Source organism: Orcinus orca, chromosome 1 (genome assembly GCF_937001465.1).
Source record: "Orcinus orca chromosome 1, mOrcOrc1.1, whole genome shotgun sequence".
NCBI lineage: Eukaryota > Metazoa > Chordata > Mammalia > Artiodactyla > Delphinidae > Orcinus > Orcinus orca.
Window position 1 is genome coordinate 137,729,360 of NC_064559.1, and position 17,794 is coordinate 137,747,153.

Genomic DNA, 17,794 nt, shown 5'->3' on the forward strand with positions numbered 1-17,794 from the left:
CATGTGGGATCTTCCCGGACCAGGGCGCAAACCTGTGTCCCCTGCATCGGCAGGCGCACTCTCAACCACTGCGCCACCAGGGAAGCCCTGGAATTTAGATCTTGATGGTCAACTTGCATTAATAAATCAACATTCACTGACTGCATGGTTTGTAGAACCATGGAGAAATTCCTTTTTCTGTCAAAAGCTCTGTATGGTTAGTCTGACTGTGGACCATCTTGTATCCACAGGAGAAAATTAAATGGTTTGTCTTGATGTACTAGCAGAGCTTGGAAGAGTAAGCCCTAAAGACAAAGCAGTTTCCTAGAACTGAAGAATTTAACCTTTGTCCTAATCCTCCCTTCTGTCAGCCTCGTCAGCAGGAAAACTTTCAAGGTTGATTTCAAATGAATCATCCTTGGCATTTTTTCCCCCTAAAACTGCTTCACAGTCACTTCATGGAAATTGCTACTTGTCCTCAGTGGCATGCAATATTAGCTCAGACATTGCACACATTATACTACAAAGGTTGAAAAAAAAACCCACATTATATATATATATATATATATATATATATATATATAATAAATTTTTTCTGAACTGTATATCAATAAACTCAGCGGTTTTAGAGTTAAGGACTGAAACCACAGCTTTTTGGTCACTTAGCTGCCTATGTTCATCCAAGAGTGATTAGGAAATGTTTGGCTTAGAGACAGCCTTTAAAAGAGTACTGAGAAATGCATTTTTGCCAGCTCTATTAATATTACTTCTACTTAGAAGATGTACATATTTTTAAAGCATATTTTTTGATGCTTTAAAATGTTTGTAAAGTGTGTTTATTTTTTTAAATTTTATTTATTTATTTTTGGCTGCATTGGGTCTTCATTGCTGTGTGCGGGCTTTCTCTAGTTGCAGTGAGCAGGGGCTGCTCTTCGTTGAGGTGTGCGGGCTCTAGGCACGCGGGCTTCAGTAGTTGTGGCATGCGGACTCAGTAGTTGTGGCACGTGGCTCTAGAGCTCAGGCTTAGTAGTTGTGGTGCATAGGCTTAGTTGCTCCGCAGCATATGGGATGTTCCTGGACCAGGGCTCGAACCCGTGTCCCTTGCATTGGCAGGTGGATTCTTAACCACTGTGCCACCAGGGAAGCCCTCACCACATTATTTCTAAAATCCAAAAAAGTCTAAGTTTTGAAACACATCTGCACCAAAGATTTTCGATATGGAATTGTGAACTGTATATTTCCTTACAATACTAAATATATTTACAAAATCAGTGGGGGCAGTATCATATTAAATATTCCATCGCCTATATGGGTGATTAAATGTTCTCATAACACCTTGTGCAAAATAACAACATTTACCATAATATAACATACATTATAGTTTTTAATTGAGTATTATCTGGACTAGACTGACAACTCTTCCAGAGAGAAATTTCTCTCTTCCAGAGAGAAATTGTCTATTGTCTTCTTGTTAAATTGTTTATTTTCTGATTATAACACAGTATATGCTCCTAGAAGAAAACTGGAAAGTACATAGAAGTTTGAAGAAAATTAAAATCATATATAATCCCATTTCTTTAAGATAACCAAAGTTACTATTATATTTCATTGTCTTTTTTTCCTATGCACATTTAAAAAATAAAACTGGGATCATACTAAAGCATTATTGCCTTTTTTCCAATATTATTGATATAATTGACATACTACATACTACACTGTATAAGTTAAGGTGTATATATTATGATTACCACAGTAAGTTTAGTTGACATCTATAATGAATGGAAGCAGTATTTTCAAAAGCATTCTTCTGAGTGGCTACAGAGTATCCCACAGGTGTGGATATAACATGATTTATTTAACTGCTTCAGTAGGGCTTCCCAGTTGTTCCCAATTTTTTAAATGAATAGAGAAACTGTTTCTTAAGCAGATTATTAACCACAGTGCCTAGCACACTTAGTCACTCAATAAAAGGTATTGAATTGATTAAAGTTATTTTCATCTAGTAAAATCCTAGCACAAATATGTTTATTAAGTTTAATTAGATGCTTAGGGAGAATCTGAAAGAATGAACTCCAGCGTGAATACATCTTGGTTTTGGAAGGGAGCATTTTAACCCTAGGCTGGGAGAGAGCCCACGGGGACTGGAGCGGCTGACTGACAGCATGAGGGGTGGGAGGGGGAGTGCTGAAGAACCTCTGTGTTGAATTGAGAGTATACCACAGCTTGAGGATAGAAGCGTTGAACTCTCCGCATTGGTTACATTCTCCCATTCTCCTGAAGAAGTTAGCTGTTTTGTTATGTGTTCTGTTTTCTCTTTTAATTGCTCGCAGTTGTTCCTCTGAGAGCAGATGTGCTCTTTGAATGTAATTGAATGTCTGCTTTAGAACAATGTGACAAGGAAATATTATCTTCTTAGATTCCAGTGTGTGTTAAGAAGGACATAGTCATTTCTGGAAATTTCCAAATCAGATCTATGTGAACTCTTCCAGGAAATGTGATTAGGCCAGCTCAACAGGACTCTCTCCCAAGCAGGGCCAAGCCCATGGGAGCTACAAGCACCATTTTCACCCTAAAGGGATGAGAACAAAGCCTATCAAACTGAACTAGCAATATTTAATTGTCTGGTATTTTGATGATACTCACATGGGCTCTACCTCCAGAATACCTGTTTCCATACCATGTAGAACTAAAACTGCCTGTTTTGATTCGTGGCCAAACCTGTTCTATGTTCAGACTGTGTGAACACTGTCGTAATACTCAATAAGCAATTAGTGGTGCAAACACTGGTCATGGTAATACTAGTGTTCAGTTAATTCGTTTGATTTAATTAAGCATTTAATTTCCTTCTTTTTTTTTTATAAAAGGAAAACAAGAGGGAGGAAAAATAATCTCAGGTTATTAATTACTTTAAGCTTTTCAGTTACTACCTCTTGGGCTATAACAAACAATGAATCTTTTAAAAGCAAAACACAAATTAAAGCAAAATAAAAATTACATTTAATTTTTCAAAGGGCAATGAAATTAGAATTCCTTTTAAAAGGTATATTATTTTCACTATTCCTTAGAATAAATATTATAAAGTAATATAAAATTATATAGAATGTGATATTGTAGGCCGATATAAAGTCCTGAGGACTATTCCCCAAAATGTTAACAGTTCATTCTTCATCAGTTGACATTCATCAGTCTTTCCTGACAGTGTCCAGCCTCTTCTCCTGATCTGCACCTTACCAGTGATGACCATTTGCGATGAGAATCGGAAACATATTGCAATGAGGCAGATATTGTAAAGCCCAAGAAACGTTAACAAAGTCACAAAAGGGAGAGTATACCTGAAAGGATAATTTCTAAAATTAATTAGGATATCAGAAAGTTCTTGGCAAAAAGCAAATTAGAGTTGAAATCTCTTTCCTTTCTTCTTAAAGTTGCATTGTGTGGTCTTTTTGTGGGGACCCATAGATTTTCCATAAAAGTGCGAGTCTGATTTTTCTATATAATATTCTTGTCCCGTTTCCCCCTAAAATGATGTAACTATTACAGCATTTCCACAAGAAAAATTGCTTTCCAAGGCAGTTTTCTTGCTTTTTTTTTCTTCTATATTTTTGAAAAAGTCTTCCTTTAAAAGCCTTTTAAATTTTTTTCCCACTTTTGAATTGGCAGATGGCATAGTTAATTTTTTCAAATATAAAAAAATACATTAAAAATAACTTAAGAACTGAACAGAAAATTGAAGCCCGTGTACTGGGGTATAAAAACATAAAATATCCTAGACCAGTAGCTTATAGATAATCTGTGCAACATTTTGTACTGATGCATATACTGATTTGCTGGGATGTTCAAATAAATTCTCTGTAAAATTTAGTAAGTGGCTACATATGTGGCCTGTATGAACACAAATTACCATTTTCTTCTAGCTTTTGCATAAAAGTTATATATATATACATATATAATTATTTATATATAGTGAGACTAATGGAGATAGTAGTATGAATCATGTTGTTTCTAAATTAGATAATCTTTGCATGAGTTAGTCTTGATTTACTTTTAAACTATACTCTTGTCTGTAATACTACCAGGATGTGTTATATTTTCTGCAGATAATGTTTTCTTAGGGTGATTTTTCATGCTGATTTCTCTGACTCTGGATAACTCTCAGGTAAGACATCACTAGGTTTGTAGGGGATACTCTTCTAGTTGTCATAGGCTGAAGGAGAGGCCTGAGGGCAAATTCCCCACCAAGGGGAAGCACACGTGGTGGAGCCTTCTCCTGGTATCATGCTCTCAGCCGGGCTCTGACCCTCAATTTCCTCACTTTTAAAACAGGGTTAACAATGTCACCCACATTCCAGCTGTAGCACATGGATTTTTTAAAAATTTCCTCAAACACATTAAGCTCCCTCTCACTTTTTAAAAATAATTTTATTGAGGTATAATTGATTTACAATGTTGTGTTAGTTTCAGGTGTACAGCAAAGTGAATTTGTTATATATATACATATATCCACTCTTTTTTTTTAGATTCTTTTCCCATATAGACCATCACAGAGTATTGAGTAGAGTTCCCTGTACTGTACAGCAGGTTCTTATTAGTTATTTACTTTATATACAGTAATATGTATATATACAGTACTGTGTATATGTCAATCCCAATCTCCCAATTTGTCCCTCCCCCGCCAGGCCCTGGTAACCATAAGTTTGTTTTCTACATCTGTAACTCTGCTTCTATTTTGTAAATAAGTTCATTTGTACCTTTTTTTAAGATTCCACATATAAGCGATATCATATGATATTCGTCTTTCTGTGTCTGACTTACTTCACTCAGTGTGACAATCTCTAGGTCCATCCTTGTTGCTGCAAATGGCATTATTTTGTTCATTTTTATGGCTGAGTAATATTCCATTGTATATATGTGCCACATCTTCTTTATCCATTCCTCTGCTGACGGACACTTATGTTGCTTCCATGTCCTAGCTATTGTAAATAGTGCTGCAGTGAACATTGGGATACATGTATCTTTTTGAATTATGGTTTTATCTGGGTATATGCTCAGGAGTGGGATTGCTGGGTCATATGGTAGTACTATTTTTAGTTTTTAAAGGAATCTCCATACTGTTCTCCATAGTGGCTATACCAATTTACATTCCCACCAACAGTGTAGGAGGGTTCCCTTTTCTCCACACCGTCTCCAGCAGTTATTGTGTGTAGATTTTTTGATGATGGCCATTCTGACCGGTGTGAGGTGATACCTCATTGTAGTTTTGATTTGCATTTCTGTAGTAATTAGTGATGTTGAGCATCTTTTCATGTGCTTTTTGGCCATCTGTATGTCTTCTTTGGAGAAATGTCTATTTAGATCCTCCACCCATTTTTCGATTGGGTTATTTGTTTATTTGTTTTTATATTGAGCTACATGAGCTGTTTGTATATTTTGGAGATTAATCCCTTGTCAGTTGCTTCATTTGCAAATATTTTCCCCCATTCTGTGGGTTGTCTTTTTGTTTTGTTTATGGTTTTCTTTCCTGTGCAAAACTTTTAAGTTTAATTAGATCCCATTTGTTTATTTTTGTTTTTATTTTCATTATTCTAGGAGGTGGACCAAAAAAGATCTTACTGCGATTTATGTCAGAGTATTCTGCCTATGTTTTCCTCTAAGAGTTTTATAGTGTCTAGCCTTACATTTAGGTCTTTAATCCGTTTTAAGTTTATTTTTGTGTATGGTGTTAGGAAGTATTCTAATTTCATTCTTTTACATGTAGCTGTCCAGTTTTTCCCAGCACCACTTATTGAAGAGACTGTGTTTTCTCCATTGTATATTCTTGCCTCCTTTGTCACAAATTCGGTGACCATCGGTGCATGGGATTATCTCTGGATTTTTTAGCCTGTTCCATTGATCTGTATTTCTGTTTTTTGCCAGTACCATACTGTTTTGATTGCTGTAGCTTTGTAGTATAGTCTGAAGTCAGAAAGCCTGATTCCTCCATCTCTGTTTTTTTTCCTCAAGATTTCTTTAGCTATTCATGGTCTTTTGTGTTTACATACAAATTGTAAAATATTTTGCTCTAATTCTGTGAAAAATGCTATTGGTAATTTGATAGGCATTGCACTGAATCTATAGATTGCTTTGGATAGTATAGTCATTTGCACAATATTGATTCTTCCAATCCAAGAATCACTCCATCTGTTTGTGTCATCTTTTATTTCTTTCATCAGTATCTTCTAGTTTTCTGAGTAGAGGTCTTTTGCCTCCTTAGGTAGGTTTATTTCTAGGTATTTTATTCTTTTCGATGGGATGGTAAATGGGATTGTTTCCTTGATTTCTTTTTCTGATCTTTCGTTGTTAGTGTATAGGAATGCAAGAGATTTCTGTGTATTAATTTTGTATCCTACATCTTTACCAAATTCATTGATGAGCTCCCTCTCAGTTTTTGTCTTTGCTCATATGCTCCCTTAGTTTGGAGTGTTCTCTCCAATCTTAATTAATACCTACCCAGACTTCAAGTCTCAGCTCAAAAGTCACCTCCTCAGGAAAACCTCTCTTGATACCCCAGACAGATGGGATTTTTGTTATTATACATGCCCAGGGTATCCAGTCCTTTCCCTTTTTAGTGCTTAGTTTGTAAGTATTGAATTATATGGTGTTTAATTAATAGCCATCTTCCATACAAGACAGTACTAGTGCCTAGCACTAGTCAGTAAATTGAGCTAGTTGTGTAAATAAATCTATAGTATGGACCCTGATTTTAATTCAAGAAAAGTTAGAAACTTCAGGAAATGGAAGGCAAATTCTTTGAAAAAGTTATAGAAATACTATACTGGAATAATAACAGAACTGGAGAATAAGAATGTGGTTCATTAATGATGGGCATTCCTACCATCAAGAAGTGGTGTCTAATTCCTCTCTGAATCTGGACAGGTCTGTGACTGCTTTGTCCAATACAGGATGGCAGACATGATGCCATACTAGTTCTGTGTGTAGCTCTTAAATGGCCTGGCAGCATCCACTTATCACCACTAGGAAGCCAACAGCTAATTAAGAAGGGAGACTACTTTGAGACCACCATGCTGTGAGTAGCCCAAGCCACATGGAGAGGCCCTGGAGGAAGAGATTTATTCCCATAGAGAGAGAGAGAGGCCAAGGAACAGGGAAGCAGCAGAGATGTGAGTGAGGGAGCCATCTTGGAAGTGGACCGTCCAGCTCCAGCTGCCCCGACAAAGTCCATGAGGATCTGAGATGAACCACCTGGATAAGCCTTTCCCAAATTCCTGATCCACAAATCATCAGCAAAATAAAAAGATTGTTTCCAGCCCCTAAGTTTGGGGGTGGTTTGTTATGTAGCAATAGATAACTGGAACGAAGAGTGAGAAAAGTGAATTCATGAAGAGGAGGAGCTGAGAAAAGATGATTCAGAGGAGAAAATTGGTGAAGGGTGAAATAAGAAATGCATAACAACCACCTCAGCAGTAAGTGTTCAAGGAACAGGGATGGTGAGACTATCCATAAAACCACTAGAGGCTTGCAAACTCCCCATTTATGCATTTACCACAACCAGATTGGGGCAGGGGAGGGGGTGAAGGCTTCTTGGAAGGGGTGGTGCCTTCACTGAGTCTTAAAGAAGGATTAAGAGTTGCTCAAGCAGGGATGGGGTCAAGCATGTTCCAGGTGATAGAATATGATGTGCAGAGGCCCACATAAGAGAAAAATGGAGAAGTGGCCAGAATGAGGTTGGGGAGGGGTATCTTGTGGGCCATGATAAGGCATTTGGACTTCATTCTGAGGGTACTGGGAAGCCTCTGGAGGATTTAGGCAAGAGAGTGGCATGGTCAGATTTGCAATCTAGAAAGACCACTCTGGATAGGAGGGCTGTGCAATAATCCAAGATACCAATGATTATATTCTGGACTTGGTGGTGGCAGAGTGGATGGGGAGACATGAACGGATTTGAGCCATTTTAAGGAGACTGATCTGTCAGACTTGATTGATTAAATTTGTAGACAAAGGAGAAACTGAAGCTAAGAATAAGCTCCAGTAAACTGGCTTGAGCAACAATCTGTGTGGATGGACAAGAGAATGGAAGGGGAGAAGGAGCAGACTGGACAGATCACGATGAACTCTGTCCTGGGCATGTTGACTTTGGAGTTCCTGTGGGACTAAACAGGGATGTCTCCCCGGCAGTTCTGAAGCTCAGGAGAGACCACAGCACCAGCAGTGATAGTTTGGGCACGGATGGCATTGAGGTGAGTTTGGAAGTCATGGGCCTAGATTAGTCCATCCATAGGAGGGAGCATTTAAAGTTGGAGGAAAGAAGAGTGAAGCTAGAGATCTAGCCTCTGGGAAACACCAACACTTAAAAGCAATGAAACAGAATCAGAGAGAGACAGAGGCAGAGAGACAGAGAGCTAGAGAAAAGAAGCCAGGAGAGAGCAGTATCACTGAGCAAAAGAGGAAAGCTGGAAGGAGAATTCCTGGGACATGTGTGATCTAATCCTATGTTAGTTAAAACAATTGTGGGTTGATACCAAATGAGCAAACATGACAATTCCCTGGTATTGCAAAACTAACATTTCATTGCTCTTCATAAGAAAATGAAGCAACTTCATTTCATAAGGAAATGAAGGGGGCTTATCAGAGCCTCAATCTATGTCATCCCTACAAACATATATTTGAGTATGATATAATCATGAAAATACTTCTGGAAAGATAATATTGCAAAAAGCTCTGAGAAACTGAAAAAAATAGATTAAATGGCAGGGTCACACTAATGTCTGCATATCATCATAATACATCACAAACTTGTTATTCAAACTCAATACATTTATGTAGTACTTTGGACTTTTCAGGATACTTTGATGATCTCATTAGCCCCTGATGTGGTTATAATGAACTAGATGACTCTGGCATCAATGGCTTATTACACTGCTAAGAGAACGTAATAAGCAGCATAAAAAGAAGAATATAGACAGAGTTACAGAAGTTCAGAAAAGGGAAATGTTGCTTGTGTGGGAGAGAGTAAGCTTTGAAAAGCCAAGAGCACTTACTGAGTGCTTACACTGTGCCCTGTTACTGAGGCAGGCACCGTATGTGTTATCTCATTTAAAGGACGTGGGTATGTTGAGTGGTAGAAATGGGCATTTTACACAGAGGTAGATGGCAACTTTGGTATTCATCATAGTGTCTGGCACAAAAGCGCAATAGCTACTAATATTAGTGGCTGTCATTCATTGAGTACTTCCTGGTGCCAGGTGCAACCCTTCGTACACGCTGTCACATTTCAGCTTCAATGCAACCCACTTTACACATAAACTCAAGTGACTCACACAAGTGAAGTCCCTGGTGAAAAACAAATCGCATACTCAGCTAAGAATTTTGAGGAGAATTTAATCATGGGCTGGCCAAAAACGTTCGTTTGGCTTTAAGTAAAAAATAAAAGACATTTTTCATTTTCATGAAGAACTTTATCGAACAATGTATTCACTAACCGAGCTAAGTTTTTGGCCACCCCAATATTTCCTTTAAAAGGAGAAAGTTTTTAGAGGTGTGGGCAGAGTAAAGAGAACCAGTAAGGGATGTTGAGGCACCCAGAGACTAGCAAAAACAGGAAGTCATTACCACCCTTAGATGGAGATCATTTAAGGAACGTCATTAAGCAGATCAAGCTCAGCTGCAGTAAATTGGCCACTTCTTTCCAGAGCATAGAAGTTAGCAATTCTCACTTTGCTGCTTTCATCGATATTTTTACGTCAAACATTATGTCACGGTTATGTTGGATCCCTTGATCCCTTCTGCAACTACTCTGACCAGCATTCACAGTGCCAGCAAATACTTTGAGAAGCTGGTGAGGGTGGATGGCCCCAAGCACAGCCTCATTATGCATTGAATATTGCCAAATGCTCTTTCTGAAAATGCTGAATTGCCTTTTCTTTACATCCTTTTTTTCTTTTTTTTTAAAAAAATTTATTTATTTTTGGCTGTGTTGGGTCTTCGTTGCGGTGCGCGGGCTTCTCATTGTGGTGGCTTCTTTTGTTGCAGAGCATGGGCTCTAAGTCCGCGGGCTTCCGTAGTTGTGGCTCGTGGTCTCTAGAGCGCAGGCTCAGTAGTTGTGGCTCACGGGCTTAGCTGCTCCACGGCATGTGGAATCTTCCCGGACCAGGGCTCCAACCCATGTCCCCTGCCTTCCCTGTGCCACCAGCGAAACCCCCTTATTTTCTTAATATTCATAATGTCGTGTGCTTAAAAGAGGACTTTAAAGTGTGCTGTTTACTACTTCCATGTAAGTAGTTACATAGGATTATCAGAACCCAGCCAGGAGCTAGAATCGCCAAAAAGAGGGACCACCAGACACAAGTTATGGTTATAGAAGGGTTGTTGCTAGAACCATGAAAAAGCAGGAAGGGAGTAAGAGGAATAAATATGTTAACCTTCCTTTCGTCTTGCCCTCCCATCTCCTGTAAGTGCCGCCCATTGGCCAAAGCCAACAATAACGGGATCCCAGGTGATACAGTCGATGAAGGTCAGTCCTCTCGGGCTCAGAGTAAGACAGAAAACAGTGAAGCATGGGTCTTGGGCACACCAAGATTACACAACTAGAATGCGGGAGGGACAGGAGTCAAAGTCAGGTTTATTATGCCTTATTGACTGCTTTTATGTATTTCTCTTCCATACATGTTGCAGGTGCTTGGTAAATATTTCTTTAAAGAATGAATTCCCAGGTGACAGCTGAAGAAACCAAGGTTAGGAGGGTATGCATCTTGACTTTAGGAACCAGAACCCTGGAACCATCTCCTAGTTTGTAAAATGCTGCCTGCCCATTTGACCAAACATAATTCACTGCTTGTATGTCAAAGGAAATCTGCAGCAGTCGGTTTCCTCCACAGTAAATCGTTTTGTGTCAAACATAATGATTCTTATCTGGCAGCACTGACTTAGTGTCAGAATGCAGACTTATGGAAGAAAAAAAAAAGAAGAATTCAGACTTATGGTATTTAACTTGATCTAGTATTTTTAGTACTTGGGATGGATGAGGACACTTGAGCCCTCATTCTCTTTAAGGACGCCAACCCCTACCCTCAAACACCGAACCCCAGTGAAAGCAAATCTTGTATTTGCTAAAAATGGAGTAAGAAAGGAGTAAGGCAGGAATGTCTCTTTTAATCCTGAAATAATTGCTATCTAAAATTGACTTCAAATGCAGGTCCAGAAATATTATCAATGGAAAAGAAAAATTGCCTCTGTATCAGTCAGTGTCTAGCTAGGAGAATATAAACAGCTCTAGGTATTTCAAATAGAGGGAATTTAAACAGGGAATTAGTTACAAAGATCTTGAAATGTGTGGAAGACAAAAAGGAGCAATTTGACCATAAGTCCCACAGTGTAATTCACAATTACATCCCCAGTACCTGGTATGTAGCAAAGGTTCAAAAATGTGTATTGAATCTATGATTACACTTGTGAGTGAGATTTGGTCTATCAACCTAGGAAGGCCATGGGTTCTGCTGGAAAGCATTAAGATACCTATATGACTCTGATGATTCAATGGATGTATGTGGTTTGGCCTTAGGTAGGAAATCATGTTCAAAGCCTTCTGAACCTGTCAATGCTACTGTACAGCACAGAGAATTCTATGTTCTGTGATAACCTGTATGAGAAAAGAATCTGAAAAAAAAAATGAATATAGGTATAAGTGAATCACTTTGCTGTATACCTGAAACTAACACAACATTGTAAATCAACTATAATCCAATAAAATTAAACAAAACCAAAAAAGCAAACAAAAAGAACCCAAAAGCTAAAACAAAAAACCCTCAAAACCTGTCAATGAATAATATTTAATGAGCAACTACTAGGTACGAGATACTATCCTAGACACTTTTCTAAGCATTTTGTATTATTAACTTTAACCGTCCTAATAACCCTATGATAATGGATTCACTGTTTCCAATTTCATAAATTAGGATGAAACGGAGGCAAAGAGCTTTCAAGTAACACAACTAAGATCATACAACAAGAAAATAGCAGAGCCAAGCTTCCACCCACAAAGTTTGGCTTCAGAAGCTACATCAGACTCCACACCATATGTCTGTCCACTGCTCAAGTGATGAAAGCTTAGCCTACCTTTCTACCATTATTTTCCATTTCCCCCATTGTACTCTGGGGCATAAACCAGATAGCTGTTTCCCCAACCTGTTTCCTCTCCTTTCTGGGCTCATAGAAGACTATTTCCCAGCTCTTCCCTTTGGTTACTAAAGCTGTGTGACTGAGTCCCAGCCAGTGGAAAGTGAGCAGAGGTGATATGTACCACTTCCTGGCCTGGCCCATTAAGCCTCTCACACATGGTGCTGAATGCTCTGTAACTTTCTTTCAGCTTGAGGAAGGTGAGCATGGTGAACTTGGATGCCATATTTGAAAGTGTTGGAGCCACAAAATGGAAGAAGGCTAGACCCCTGCATGTCACTTGGAGAAGAGTCAGGAACCAATCAAGACATTCTGCTAGCCTTTAAGTGAACAACAGATGAACTTCTATCAACTTTATTCCACTATATGTGTTGGGGTCATTTTGTTACAGCATCTAGAATTATCTTAACCAATACATACAGGATTTGAACTGATCTATCTATTGTTGCATGAACACGCATTTGGCTTTTGAACATACTTTTCCTTAGAATTCTCATTCTATCCTTCCAATTATTCACATCCTAAAAATTATTCAAGGCCTAAAAATTATTCAAGGCCTAAACCTTCAAGCAGCTCTCTTCCACTCCCACTAGGCACTGTGATTTCTTTTTCCCATAACTTCCTATAGCACTTTGTTGATTGTATCTCTCATGTGCCCTTAGCATAGCTCTCACTTTGGATGTCTTGTTTTCCCAGTAAGCTCTTCAAGGTCAAGGATCATGTTTCAATGCTGCTCATATGTCTCTGAAGTACATAACATGGTGTTGTGCCTTGAGAATTCTCGATATCTGTAGGGAAAATGAATTTATATATGTATTAGACTTAATAAAGCCCATTTTCCATTTGGGCTTTATTCCATTTCCATTTTCCCAAAAGTAGTCCTTTATCACTCAAGCAGGAAGGCATGTAAGAAGTGATTTACTGGAGTTCATGTCTTTATTATTCTTTTCACCAATATACATATTCTAACACTTTTGGACAACTGCTTAGAAGAGACAGAAGGCGTGCTTATCAAATTTCAGATGACACAAAACTAGAGGTAATAAATAATGCACAAGATGACAGAATCAAAATGAGGCAAGTTGGAATGAAGATAACATTTAATAGGGATAACTGAAAAATTAGATTAAAAAAAAAGTGGCCCAATTTCAGTATGGAAAGACAGGGCTAACACCAATTTATAGGAAAAATCTTTCAGGTTTTCATTGGCTGCTGGGCTGACATGAGCCCAGAGTGGATACACGGGACTTTGTTTATAATTAGACTCAGGGCACTTGGTGGCAAAGTATTCAGGCTCTAACAAGGCACGGGCATGAATTAAGGTTGCTAGGTGGAGACCAGCTGGAGGTGGATGAAACCTCAATGTTAGGTAATGGGGGAAAAAAGGTCCATATTTTGGCCTGGGCAAGCTCAGCACATAGGGCAACTTTCACCTGTAGCATTGGTGGGAATCCCCTGCTGAGAACACCATCAGGTGATTTCTGGACACTAATTTGGTGCCAATTTAGTATCAGCATGGATTCCCTGAGAGTTTTGCCTCAGAAGTAGAGCCCAGTAGGTCTCAAAGGTTTGTTATTTTACTTTTGGTCCCACTCCCCAGTGTCAGGGTGAGAGCTGTCCTTCACTTAAGACCCCTCACTTTCAAAGCTGAGAAATGCCATGTCATCTGGGTAAATTCAAGTCACCCTTGAGAGAGGGGAGAGAAGGCAGATCACATCTCCTCTGTTGCTTAGTTGGGACAACTGTTCCAGGATCCTTAGCTAGATCTCTCCTAGAAACCTACATTTCCTGAAAACTGGTATCAGAGTTCTGACAAAAAGGCTGTGGCCTTGACCTTGGCACTGGACCACCAAAAAAGCCAATACAATCTTAGGCAGTGTTAATAGAAGCCTAGCACCTGGAATAAGGGTGCTGCTGTAGTCTGTGCAGGTCAGACCACAGGAAGAATTGTTTCTATTCCAGATACCATGATTTAAAAGGGATACAGGCAAACCACTGTGTATCAGAAGGAAGATGACCAGAATGTTGAAGGGATTTAGAAACCAATCACTAGTTACTTTTTGGTGGTTCAGGATCAAGGCTTGGAGTGGGTCAGGATGGCGGGTGGGATGCGGTGTCAGGTAGCATAGATAGCAGAACTGTCTTCAGATATGTGAATGCTGTCCTGTGAAAGAATGTCAGGTAATGCCAGAAGGCAGAACTGGGACCAGTGGGATTTAAGCCCACAATGAAGAATTTTTAACTGTGATAACTCTTCAAAAGTGGAATACACTTTGCAAGTAAGTGAGGTTTAGAATGTTCAAGTAAAGATCTGGTCACTGTCAAAGATGTTTTAGCTGGAATTCCAGAACATTGAGTGGGAATTTAGATGAGAAGGTTTCTAAAGTCCTGTTCAAATCTAATGTTCTATGATCTCATCAATCTTAAAATTAGAAATATGCTACAGAACGTGAGGAAAGAAGATTATTACCTGAGATTATTTTGGAGTTACTACCTGAAGTGGATCTTCCCCTCAAAAAGAGCAGAACCCATGGATTATGTAATCTGCAATGCGTGAGAGGAGAAAAATAGAAGCTTAGTACCATTAAGAAGGGAAAGGAACTCCCTGAGGGGCATGAAAAAAGAAACATTCAACAAATATCTCGGGAATTCCACGGAGTCTATACAGGCCTGAGGGAAAGGCAAGGGAGGAGTTTGGAAACCCTCTTTCCCAGTGACAAAAGAGTTGTGATGCTCCACGTCTGAAACTGCTCAAGGTGAGCGCACATCTATCGTGGAGGAAAGCACACTTGGTCTTTGCCTCCCTACCTCTGCGGGCCCTGTAGGCAAACAGAATCACATTCTTAGTAAGAACGGATTGTGCTTGAAATACTGTGAGTTTCCAGATGTCTATGTCTCTCTCTCTATGTGTCTCTTGGGCTCCTCCTCTTTCTTTCAGACAGGAAGAAATAACATTCTTTTAATAATCTAGAGTCTCACGTGGGGTGAGGGGTCATCTGCAGAGAAAGTCAAGGTAAGGTGGACTTGGGTGCGAAGACAGATTCTCACACTAGGAAATGGGGGTGGAGGTGGGGCGTGGTACCACGTGCTGGGCAACCTGGGAGCAGGAGAGTAGGGAGAGAGGTCAAAGTATCTGTCCACAAAGGAATCCCATCCTTTCCTTCCCGACCACCAAGAAGACCCCACAGTCGTTCTGTCCAAAACATAGCCCGCTCTCCAAGTGCGCCTTGGGTCCACGTGAGGCGTGCACCTGCGACAGAACACAGGTAACGTCAAGTCCGGGTACAGCGCCTTTTGGCCGAGCTCCCCTCACCAGCGCGCACCTCTTGCGTTGCCGGCTTCCTCGGCCGCTGCCTCTGGCCCCACTCCTCGTGCGATGCTCGCCACTACAACTCCCGCCTCAGCTGCCGCAAACCCGAGAGCGCCAAGTGGGCGCGCGGGCTGCGCGCGGGCCGGCGCCCGGAGGTCTGGGCATGCTCAGTCACGCGGGCAGGGCTCCGGGCGCGAGCCGGGCTCCCGCTGCACCACATTCATCTGCTGCCAAGGGGAGCCGCCGGGCGCTCGCAAGCTCGGCGCGCGCTGCCCGCGGAAGACCCGGCTGCCGCGCCCCCCGCCGCCTCCCCGAGTCATGGCCTCGCTCGGCCATCCCGCCGCCTTCGGCCGGGCCACCCACGTCGTGGTGCGGGGACTGCCCGAGTCCCTCGGCCAGCACGCGCTGAGGAGCACCAAGGGCGACGAGGTGGATTTCGCCCGCGCCGAGCGGCAGCACCAGCTGTACGTGGGCGTGCTGGGCAGTAAGCTGGGGCTGCAGGTGGTGCAGCTGCCGGCCGACGAGAGCCTCCCGGACTGCGTGTTCGTGGAGGACGTGGCCGTGGTGTGCGAGGAGACGGCCCTCATCACCCGCCCCGGGGCGCCGAGCCGGAGGAAGGAGGTAACTGGCCGCCCGTAGACGCGAGGGGCGCGGCCGGGGACGCGCGCCGGGCCCTCCCGCGCCGCCCGAGCCGGACGTGCTGGGGGAAGCGCGGAAGTGGCCCCCGGGCTAGTTCCGAACTTCCCATTTAGGGGAGACGGTGTGTGTGCGAGAGAGAGAAGTTCATTGTTCACGCCTCCCGGCTGCCGGCGCAGCTTGGGTGCCTTCTAGAGGAGCCGACTGAGTGTGGTGGTGCGGACTCGGGCAGGTGGGTGGGGTGGGGAATCCGTCTCATAGGCATATTTATTTGTAAAGATTAAAAAGCAGCGAAGACAGTGCAACTCTGCTCGTTTCCCAGGGAGCGGGGGCAGGGAGGGGTGCCGTTCCAAGCGGGCGGGCGGAGCCTGGGCGAGGGCTCCGGGGGGGCCGGTTGATGACCCTAAACCCCCAAGTCCTGCCAGGAGCTGGGAGCAGGGAGGGCCAGATGAATTAACGGTCGATGCCCGCAGACGTGGGTCGTCCCGAGTTACTTTTCGGTGGTGGAGAGTGAGTCCCGCAAAGGGGACTGGCAAGTGAATGAATGTAAGAAGACTGGCCTGTTGCTGAGCCGCGGTGTCTGGGTTTGAAAAGCAGAACTCGGTGTAGGGTGTTGGGTGTGTGTATGTGTCTGTGTGTTTAATTGGAAATGGTGGTTTCACAAATTCAATAATTTTTATTCTCTGTATTTTTAAGCTCATAGCAATCAGAGCTTTTTGTGTTCTCAGAGGATGGTGACTACTTTAAAATATTGCAGTTTGTGAAAATGTCTGTGATTGCTTTAAACACAAGGTAGGTTAGTGGGGAGAGACAAATAAGAGTGAGATTGGATTTTAAAATGCTGTCCGGCCTGGGATTCTTCTCATTGCCTGCTGAGAGCCCAGGGTCAAGACTCTTGGTTGCTATTGGCATCAAGTGGCATTGCAAGAAGCTGGTGGTTTCTTTCATATCTGGAGGGTTAAGGATTTTCCCTCCCTATTTTTCCTTTATTCGATTCGCATTGGAAATGCCTCATAGAGCTTGTAGTTAAAATATGCTTCTTCTCCACATGCTTCACTACTTGGTTGATAGAACTTTGCTTGGTCTGAGAGAATAAGTATATTTGATTTATTTCCCACTAAGATAATCAGCTTTTTTTTTTTCACCCTGCCTTAGCAGAAAACCAAAAGAGTAACAGGTCTCATTCTCTTAGCTCTTTTATCTCCTTTGCCACCTCTCCATCTTTGAATCTGTGAGATGACCCACTCTATTTTAAACTGATAAGCATGTAACCCCATTTGAATACTTTCTAATGTGTCCTAGGCCATATGACAAAGCTGTGGTTTGTGCTTAAAAGAGTAACATAGATTTTAAAAACCCTTTCAAAATGATACTCATTTGATGTGGCTGGTCCAATTTCATGTTGAGACTGTCATATATTTAATCATCCATTTCATTTTATTCCTATAATAAAACCTTTCAAATTTTGGCCTTCCTGATACTAAAGTGGGCATTGATCTGTCTCCCTGTCAGATTCTGAGGCATACATTTTAAATGGGTTTCACTCTTCAGGCTGGTGGCCCACTGCCAGAGGCCACATAGTGTAATGGATAAGAACATCAGACTGGATCTAATTCTGTGACCTTAGCGAGTATCTCTTGCCTCAGTTTTCTCACCTGTAAAGTGGACATAATCATACCTATTTCATAGAATTGTGGTAAT

General features: G+C 41.4%; 1 protein-coding gene across 2 annotated transcripts in view; it reads left to right on the top strand.

Moving 5' to 3' along the window:
* The first annotated feature begins 15,424 nt into the window (after positions 1-15,424).
* The window catches only part of DDAH1 (dimethylarginine dimethylaminohydrolase 1), a 154,668-nt gene continuing 152,298 nt past the window's right edge, over positions 15,425-17,794 (top strand). Inside the window, exon 1 of one of the 2 annotated variants that reach the window (XM_004262975.3) lies at positions 15,425-16,078. In XM_004262975.3, coding sequence (XP_004263023.2) covers positions 15,524-16,078 — 555 coding nt within the window. In that variant the 5' untranslated portion in view covers positions 15,425-15,523. Of the gene's footprint in view, positions 16,079-16,177; positions 16,326-17,794 lie in introns of those variants that run through there. The other variant, XM_004262977.3, reaches the window with a different exon arrangement.